At 47.4% G+C, this 10,205-nt stretch overlaps 1 protein-coding gene across 1 annotated transcript in view; it reads right to left on the reverse strand.

Moving 5' to 3' along the window:
- Window positions 1-10,205, reverse strand: part of LOC109378330 (polycystin-1-like protein 2) — a 76,351-nt gene that overhangs the window by 21,841 nt on the left and 44,305 nt on the right. Inside the window, 6 exon segments of the mRNA XM_019634757.1 lie at window positions 1,558-1,587; window positions 1,589-1,829; window positions 3,220-3,274; window positions 4,096-4,326; window positions 6,930-7,123; window positions 7,710-7,932. Of these exon segments, the coding sequence (XP_019490302.1) occupies window positions 1,558-1,587; window positions 1,589-1,829; window positions 3,220-3,274; window positions 4,096-4,326; window positions 6,930-7,123; window positions 7,710-7,932 (974 nt within the window).

Raw genomic sequence — 10,205 nt, forward strand, 5'->3', positions numbered from 1 at the left:
CTGTGTGCCAGGCGCTCTGCTGGGCACCAGGGTTTTATGGGAGGAATAACAGTCTAGTTTCCGGGCATTTCACATTTTGATACAATTGGAGGACAGTATCTGCTCCTATAATTGGGCACTTACTGAGCCACTCACTGTGATAAGCATCTTACCTACATCGTCTCATGGGACCTTTGAGATGGGCACATTCAACAACTCATGTTTCAGATGTGGAAGCTGAGACCTAGAGGGTTGGGAAACTTATCCAAGGTCATACAGGAAGTCAGTAGCAGGCGTGTGGGACTTTGTGGCCCATCACACGTTTTTGTTATACCTTTCTTGGGGTCCAAATCTCTCTGATTCAGACTTTTTCTGCCTTAGAGGCTGAGCTACTCACAGTGGCAGCTGGGAGGAAAAGTCACTTTTCAGTAAATGCACTAAAAACAGGCTTTTTTAGAAGCCTAACTCGAAAGCCATTTAAAGTAGAGGTCACAAGGGCCGGCCGAGTGGCTCAGTTGGTTAAGAGCTCGCTCAAGAGTTTGAGCTCTGAGCAACAGCGATTCGAGTCCAGCCCGAGCTGAGCAGCCACTGAGCTGCCAATAGGTAGCAGGATGACTCAGCTAAAAAAAAAAAAAAAAGTAGAGGTCACAAACCCAAATGCCTAAAGAGGCTCAAGGAGATGTAAATAAGTCAAGGGAATGAGTGACGTGGGTTGGAAGTAATACAATAGGGAGTGGTGAGGACTGTGGTAAACTGGAGAGCATGTGGCCCATACAAGAGGAAGGCTGGCACTCAGCTCCAGCAGATGGGTGTCAGGCAGGAATGCTGGCTCAGTGTTTCCATACTTGCCATTTCTGTGTCTCTGTGAAGCCTCTTGATTTTTAAATATTGGAAACAGACTTAATGTCCACTGATAGGAGAATGGGTGAATAAGTTGTGGGACATTTATTCTATAGAATATTATGCAACTAATAAGGAAAAGTTTGACCCAAATGTACTCTCTTGGAAGGATGTTCGTGTTACATCATTAAAGAAAAAAGGCAACATATTTTGAGTAACACCACTTTAAAAGAGAGAACATAAACAACAAGCCATAGCACTGTATGTGTGTGCGTACACACATGTATAAATTTGTATTTGCTTTTATGTGTTTGGGGACAGATGTGGAGGGAAGTAAGTAAAGCAAAGAGAGACAGATGCTGAAAGATCCATCTAGTGTAGAATAGCATAAGGAAGAAGCCCCATATGGCCAGACATTGAATCACTATTCAAATCAGTCTGTTCATGCATATAAAAATATTCTGTGTCATTCATAGGAAATGTGGATAACCGTTTCAATCATTTTCACCACTTGAAGATAATTCTGTCTTGGAGGGTCCTTGTCCCTCCAGGGTCTTTCAATCCCAACAAGGGAGACTGATTGGTCATTAATGTCACACACTCAAAGCTACCCAGTCCTGATAGCTGAAAAGTGATTTTATTTGGCTGCACTGGATTGTGATGCAACTTCCCTAGAGATGAAAAAACAAAGTAAAGAGCATTTGCTTAAAAGGTAAAAAATAAAACAAAACGAAGTACCTCAATTGTTTCCTGTTCTGCTCTGTGTCTGACCTCAATGGACAGCCATGATTTGCAGAGGAAATACCACGTCTGGTCCATCACCAGGTCATGCACCAGCACTCTGCTCACATACCTGGAGAAGGAACCCACACTTTTTGAGGGCAAGATCAGGGGACAAGACTGCTTTGGACACCATGAAGGTAACACCTTTGCAAACCTGAGCCAAGAACAAGAGCTCCTGGAGAGACTACATTTTTCTTCACTGTTCTTGATGCCTTGATCAAAGTGCCCTGATCAGTGGGTGAATTTGGCTTCCTGTGGGGAGTCAGCTAGGGCAGAGAGCCAGCTGTTGCAGGCTGCCATGTTTTCACAGGTATGCTGCAAGAGGGTGCATTCTGAAACTGTTAACCCCGACACTGGGCAGCAAGCCCAGGGCCAGCGTCCAGATACACACGAGGAAAGCCAGGTTGTCTAAATGTGTGTGTTCAGGGAGGTGCAGGCTTGAGTACACAAACCTGATCCTCCCGTGGGCGTCCACCCAGAGAATGATCCTATCATCTACCTTGGACTCAGGACTTCGTGGGCCTCATCTAACCTGAGCTAGGTCTTTGAAGCCCAGGGAAGAAAGGAAATCATGTCTCCCCTGCTGGGATGTCAGATCCAGCAGCAGCCAGTTTCCCCTCCCTGTTGGCTTTACAGCCGATAAGATTAGTAATGATAGCAGCAGCCACTCTTTATTGAACATTTACTGTACAGTGGGGACTATGCTAAGAAGCTCTTGACCTGCATTTTCTCATTTCTGGGAGGACAGCCCTGTCAGGCATGCCAGAGCCACCTCTGTTGAGGTCACAACCCCCCCCTGGGGGAGGCGGCCACCAAAGGCAGGATGGATGGGGACCTTGGCCTGATTAAGAATTTGGGATTCTAAACCCATTTCTGGAAAGTCGGGATCCCCTTGGGACAGGCCGGCTTTGGAGGGCTGCATCCAGCTCAGCTTCTCCCCCTGGTGCTCCTGCCTCTCCCTCCTTCCCGTGGGCTGCTCCCAGGTGTTCCTGGATAAACGCCCTGCATACTCAACTCCATCTCCCAGTCTGCTTTGCAGGAAGCAACCTACAACTGAGGTGCATAAAATGTTAATGTTTAATCCCTTGGGTGAATCAAAGACAGCAGTATAAATGCTGCAATTGTTTATCTTATTAAGTTTCATAACATCTTGACATCCTCAGAGGTGTTTCTGTGTGTGGAGGTGGGTGGGGAGTGGGGAATATTTGAGAGCTTTGTGACAATGCGTCCTTGCATTCATTTATTTATGTGCTCGCTAAGACTCATAAATACTGGGGGTGCCAAAAAAATTTATACACATGACTTGTATTCATCTTTGTTACTGCTATATGCTGAGTATTACAATTTTAATACAGGTTTTTCCTTTCTGAAAATGTGTATACATTTTTTTGGCGCCCTCTGTATTTTGTTGAATTCTCACTATATGTCCGACAAGCTGCATATATTGGAAAAAGAATCAAAACTCTGTTGCTGCAATTTGTTGTTGTTTGGTCTTGTTTCTGTCCTCAGACTTATCTTATAGTCAGGCAGATCTGGGTTTGAATTCTGGATCCTGGGAGGGTGGCTTTGGACCAGTTAATCATACTCTCTGATCCTTGGTTGCCTCCTCTGTAAGACCATAGAGGTACTGTGCAGTAAAGGGTGAACTCAGCAGGCTTGGGTTGTCCAAACCCTGAACGTTCCAAAGAAAAGACTGGATCTTGGCCAGGATAACCTCTAAGTCCTTGGAATATCCTGCATTATAAGAGTGTCTTTGAATACTTGGGGTTTTGAGCCACAGCAGATAATCTATGCTAAAAATGTGATTTATGATGGGGGCTTTGGGCCATGCTGTATCAGTTTGACCTCTGGGCTTGATGGGTGGTGGTTTGCTAGAGACCGAGTAATAAAAATCAATCATGTGGGCACTCCATACCTATATGACTGACTTGCAATTAAACCCTGGACACCAAGGTTCAGGTGAGCTTTACTTTTTGGCATACTTTGCATGTATCGTCACATGTCTTTGCTAGGAGAATTATGTCTGTCCATACGACTCCACTGGAAGCTCTTGCTCAATTTCTCCAGGACCCTTCCTTTGCTGATTTTAATCTGCACCCTTTCACTGTAATACACCATAATCATGAGTATAACAGCTTTTTGAAGTTCTGTGAGTCCTCCTAGCAAATCACTGAACTTGAGGGTGGTCTTGGGGACCTTCAACATGATACCTTCCTCTTAGGACTGTTGTAAGTATTAAATGGGGCAATGCCTGGCATATAGTAAATCCTCAATAAATGGTCAGTATCGTAATCCTCCTGATAATTTGATGAAAAAGGACATTTTTATAGATAAAGAGGCTTAGGGGCCCGTTTGCCTGAGATAACCCCAGGGGTCAAGGCCTGGATTTACAGCTAGCCTCTTGGCTCCTCACCTGGGGCTCCATCCCTTGGATTTTCTGCAAGGGGACACCCCTGCCCCTCCCTCCTATTCCTGGGGACTGTACATTCTCACCTTGGCCTGATCCTGAGCATCCTTTCTCCTTACCCAGATCACCACCAGCACGTAGGCCACACAGAGCCAGCCCACAGTGGTCACAACCACAGGGTTGTCCTCGAATGTGGCAAAGAGCTCACCAGTCTGGCGGACATCGATGACATTGGGCATCACCACGAATGTGCTTCCAAAGAAGGTGAGGTGGTTGCAAAGGCATTGAGTCTGGGAGTGGGTGGTCTGTGGCCCCACCTGTAGCCTCAAAGAGGCCCTGGTGGAAATGTGAGTGCATTCCTGGGTGGCTCGAGCCCACGGGAGAATGATGAGGGGTAGACACTGTCCTTTTAATTAAAATTTAATTTTAAAATGCAGAAAATATTATCTTCAACAAATATCTTTGCACCCATCATTCTCAATGGGCAACTGCCCCTCTCATCAGCCTGTTTTGCCTTTTTTAGGTTAAGTATTTGGGATAAAGCTGAAGTCCTCTCTGTCCCCCACCCTTCACAGCCAACCGTTATCACACTGCTGTGTATCTTTGCAGTCCATTTTCCCACCTCATCCTCATTCATTGGACAGATATTTGCTGAGTGCTAATTCTAGGCCAGGCAACAGGCTAGGTGCTGAGAGGACATCCAAGGTGACCAGTTTATCTCAGTTTCCTAGGGACTTTCCTGCTTTTCAAACTGGAAGTCTTGAGTCCTGGGAGCCTCCTCAGGCCTGGGCAACCTGGGACAGCTGGTCATCTTACACTGAAGAGCAAAAGAAAACCGAGACTGAGGGAACCTTGCAAGGAAAAGGGAAGGACAGATGTTTAATTCTAAGCTGGTGTCTCAGCACCAGGAAAGTATTCCCTACACTTGACACCCCCTCCAATAGATCTAAGCACCTAGGGCCCATGTCCTGGGCTAATCCTTAGAAGGCTCCAGCCCTAGCTGTCCTCGGGCTGTGCCTCTCAAAACAGGATGAGGAATTGGGGCAGAGGGGACACTCCCACCACAGGGCATACCACCCAACCAGGATTAGGGCAAGGCCTTGGGTGACCCTGAGAAGGAGCCCCTCCCTAAATTTTGCATTCTAGATGCCTCACTTGCCTTATCTTTGTCCCAGCCCTGGGATCCCCACACTCCTAGACTGTGGTTTAGGGACCAAGAGCCTCAGAATTCCCTGCTTCCAGGGCCTGCACAGACCGGTTCCTCAGGATGGTCCTCCCATGGTAGACTGGCCACTGGTGTACCCACCCCTGGGCACAAGGGTGGCTGGATATGGCTATGGTGCAGGGCATGTGGATGTATCATGGGACAGTGAGGTCAGGGGAAGGGAGACAGGAATGGCCCAGTGCTTAGGGGTGGGCCTTCCCTAAGTCCCCTGGCCAGCTTGACATACCCCCCCCCTAGGCTATTTAGTGGGTAAAGAAGATTTAATTCAACCCCGCAAGTCAGCACCACCTTTTTGTTCCCGGGTCCGCCATGAGGTGGTGGGGTGGGAGAGAGCAGAAACCACCGGCATGTGGAAAGCCCTTCTCTGCTCAGTGCCCGGTGAGGGAGAACTGCCAGGGCCCCAGCATGCCCCAACGGGTAACTCTCGTGTCTCTTCCTTAAAGGAGCCACCCAGCAAAGGCTGACCCCTGCACGTGACAATAGCACCAACTGTTTATTGATGGATTTCACGTGGGTCTTAGTTCCGTGTTTGCGCCATTGTTTTTCTCAGTGTTTCCCAATCCTGACCAGCATTTGGCATGCCGCTGTGGGGCTTACAGGAATACCTGGCACACCCAGAAGGGGTGGGGCTGGCTTCAGAGAAGAGACCCAAGCAGGCGCCAGTGACACAACTATCTCAGTGCTGGGAGCCCAGGGACCAGACTTGACTTAGGCCTAAGATCTTTGCCCTCCTGGCTTTTCTCAAAGACCTGGAAGGCAGTGGCTTCCTCAGCCTTTCCCAGCATGAGGGCCTCTTTGAACATTGGAAATAATCTTTGCATCCCCTCAAAACAGTAGTTGCATCTTTAGTATCCTTTGAGAAAGGCTATAAGTAAGAACATGGTCCTCAGACTCCTTCAGTAGTTCTGCCTTTACCCCATGACAAGGTCTATAGTCCATAGATTTGGAACTTTCTTTAGCCATTTAGAGAATTCAGAGGTGGTTTTCCATCCAAACTTGATGACCCCATTTACTTATTTATGTCTTCTCAATGATCTCTGTATATCTGTATCTATATAACTATATCTCTATATATCTGTATCTATAATGAGCATCAAGTATACAATATTGGATTAACATAATTTTTGGTCTGTGACACATTTCTACACATGACCTTTGTACCTCCCACAGCGCCTGGCTTCGAATAATGGACTCGGCGATGAGTTTAGTTCCTTGGAAATGACACTCTGGCCTCCCTCAGTAGCCTAGAGTCAGCAGGGCTTCCCAGTCATTTGTCCATTCATTCAGCAGTCGTTTGTTCCCAGTGGTGAGCATAGTACACTGTTCCTGTTTCATGTGGCTCCCCGCACACCAAGGGAGCAGACATCTTTCAGGGATCTCCTAAGAGGATGTATGATAGAGCCACCACTCAACTTAGTGCTACTCAGGAGGCGGGCCTGTGAGCTCTGAGAGTTACCTAGGAAACCTGACCTAGCCAGGGGGTTGAGAAGTTTCTGGAGGAAGTGACACTTCAGGTGGGATCTGAAGGAGGAGTTAACTGGACTGGGAGTGGCAGGGGGAACACGTTCCAGGCAGATATGCAAAGGCACCATGGAGGGGCCGAAGATGGTACATGAGAGGCATTAAAAGGGGACCCTGAACGAGTGAGATACATCCAACCAAGCTTCTCTGCCTTCTTCACTTCCCTCTCCTTACCTGGCACCCGCAGTTGTCCCAAGTCCCCTGGCCCTCATCCCAGAACACACAGTGGGACAGAAAGGTGGTGATGCCAACTGTGACATCCCTGCCGGGGTTTGGATCCAGGTCAGACTCAGGGATCACAGTCAGATAGTAGACACCTTCTCCAAAATGCAGGTCCTGTGGGTTCAGGATCCATGTGGATGGCCCATCTGTAGGAGAGGGGGCTCCAGGTCAGCCTGAAGCCTTGTGGAGACTGGGGCTAATATCATGGAAGAGTGGGGACTGAGGCATCTTGGCAGGGAAGCCTACCCTGATGATCTCCCCAATGTCCTGGGAGTACCCTCTCCTCCTGAGACCAGGAACATAGAAGAAGAAGCACTCCTGGGTCAGTGTGCAGAGCATGGCTGCTAAGTCAGACAGGTGAGGGCTCAAATTCTGACTCTGTCCCTTCTTGGCTGTGTGACTTTAGACTAGTTACTTAACCTCTCTGTTCTTATCTAGAAAGTAGAGACTTTAATAGTCCCCATCCCTGAGGGTTGTCATGAGGATTGTAATGAGGTCAATTCTGTAAGTACTTGTCAGCTTCTTCACAGCACATAGTAAATGCTTACCTAATACTGCTGAATAATAATAATAGTAATAATAATAATACCACCAACAAAAATAAACACTTAATGTAGCAAGTGTTTTTATTTTCTTCTTTTTTCTTTTTCCCTGTGGTTTCTGATTTCTCAAGTTCAAGGTGGTCATACCCCCAGGAATCCCCTCAAGAAATTGGCCTGGTGCTAGGACTGCCTGGAGCAGCCATTGGTGGAAGGTGAGCTTTGGCATCATAGCTGGTCTTGTTGGGGTGGTAGCCATAGCCCAGGCTGAGCGTGAATGGGATGTCAGGTCTCCAGTGCAGCTGGATCTCCAAAGACAACCCCACTAAAGTCAAACTCACCCGCAAGGCTTCAGGACTGGTCAGGTTCAACACGGTCGGCTCACTGTATCCTTCTGAAAGCTGAGGCAGCAGAATCTGTCATCAGAAACAAGCAAATCAGGAGTGTTCCAGGAGGGGAATTCCAGTGAGCATCAAGGCTACTGTACAGACTGGGCAGGGTGAGCACCTGGGGAACCAAAATCCACTGTGTGCTTTGCTCATTCTATTAGTTTCCTGGGACTGTTACAACAAATGACCACAAACTTGGTGAAAACAACACAAATGTGTTACCTTACAGTTTTAGAGGCGAGAAATCCAAATTCAGCTTCACGGGGCTAAAGGGGGCAGGGTGGTTCCTTCTGGAGATTCTAGGGGAGAATCCACATGTTTTCTGTTTCCGGCTTCTGGAGGCCACCTGCATCCCTTGGCTCATGGCCCCGTTCTCCCATTCCCCCAGCCTCTTGCTTCTGTCATCAAATCACCCTTTCCTCTTCTGGAGTCACCTTCCCCTCTGCCTCCCTTTTTATAAGGACCTTGTGATGAAACTGGGCCCACCCAGATAATCCAGCATCACCTCTATCTCAAGATCCTTAACTTAAATCACATCTGCAATTGACGTCTCAGGTGACATAGTCATAGGCTCAGGGATGAGCAAATAGACATCTTGGGGCCTTTATTCAGCCTACCGTGCTCATCAAGCTATGCACCTGGGTTTGGGGCTGCATCTGCATCGAAAGAGGGGAGACTTTTTCTAATTTGCACAAAACTGCTATGTGAACTAGTGTTGGGGTTGATGAAAGTGTTGAGCAAGATAATGTAAGTTAGGAACAGTCTGCTTGGATCTTGGCTGTGCTCTATATTTGCTCTGGGAATTCCAGCCAATTAACAAACCACTTTAAGCCTCAGTTTCTTGAGAACATTAGAAAGTATAGACGCATTGAGAGTATTAAAAATGATATCTCATACAAAATGCTTAGCCAAGTGCCAGAACACAACAACACTCACCAATTAGTTGCTGCTATTACTCTATTACTCTTACTTAGCAGTTCTCATAACCACTCTCCATTTAATCAGCTCTGCAGATTAACTGATACTGTCCATTCCCTTTTTAAAGCAGACTGATTGATGCCCACTGCACACTGTTATTTACTCCTGGATGACGGAATGTAGTACCCAGCTTTCCCTTCCAGGAACAACCTGCTACCCAGTCACAGGGAGTGTGGTCAGCAGACACGCTCCAGTTCCCAGCTCCTTCAGGGTCCACCCTGGCTACAGAGACTCACCTTGCCTGGGGGCCTCCTTTCCTGGGGCTGCCTGCATCCAGATACACTGACCTGATGTGAGACACTCTTGTCTCGTTTGTACTCATGGGACTTTAACTTATGGAAGCAACTGAGTGATGGCATGAAGAGGTCAATGCCATTGAAAGAAGAATTTGTACTTAAATTTCCTGAGAGGAAGGGACCTGCCAGGCCACGCAGGGCCACAGGAGAAGCACCAGGTCAGGAGGCAGAAGCAGCCATGGGGGCCGGGGGAAGGTTAGCACGTGGCCTTTATTGGGGTTTCAAAAGAAATGAAAGGCAGGGTAAACAGTTTAGGACTGACCAGTTGGAATCATTCTGGAAGGCTTAGGCTCTAGGGGTGGTCTCTGATTGCCTGGTACCTGGTCTGGGGATGATTTCAGCCAGGGCTGAATATTGGCTTGGCGTGTGAGCATTAGGTAAAGGAAATAGCTGGGGTATAGACTCAGGGTTGGTTGGTCTGCATATGAAAGGCTTGCCTGGCAGAGCCCTTTGCTATCTCTAAGACCTGGCTGGTCCTGGGAGGGACAGTCTCTCCCCACTAGCAGATGTTTAAGATATCAAAACATAAGATACAGAAAATACCAAACACAGTTAACATAACCCTGATGGCTAAGACTTGTTGTAGGGTTCCCCTCCAGGTGACTGAGGCTATGTGAGGTCTGGACTGCAGTCTGACTTTTTGGGCTTAGTCCTGTTTTCTTTCTGTATTCTTCGCAGGTGTTGATCTCTAGCAAACAAACATCTTGCACTGCAAATTCCTTCTCAGCCCCTTCTTCTAGAGAACCCATGCTATGACGTCGTCTCTCTAGTAATCCTGACACCTCTCTCCTGCCAGCCGAGTTATGTGCTCACCAGTAGGCAGTCGTGTTTGACCTGCTCATGCCAAGCCTGCGTATGTCCGTTGTACTTGTGACTCTAGAGATCCATTTTAATGATGTATTTCATATGGCGACATAAGGTGATGAGGAGTATGAAAAGAATGATTTGCATAAAAACTTAAGTTGAATGCTTTGAGAAGACTTCATAAAGATGAGTTGCTAAAAATTGTTATTGAATTAATGATTG

This window comes from Hipposideros armiger, unplaced genomic scaffold (genome assembly GCF_001890085.2).
Source record: "Hipposideros armiger isolate ML-2016 unplaced genomic scaffold, ASM189008v1 scaffold_19, whole genome shotgun sequence".
Taxonomy (NCBI): domain Eukaryota; kingdom Metazoa; phylum Chordata; class Mammalia; order Chiroptera; family Hipposideridae; genus Hipposideros; species Hipposideros armiger.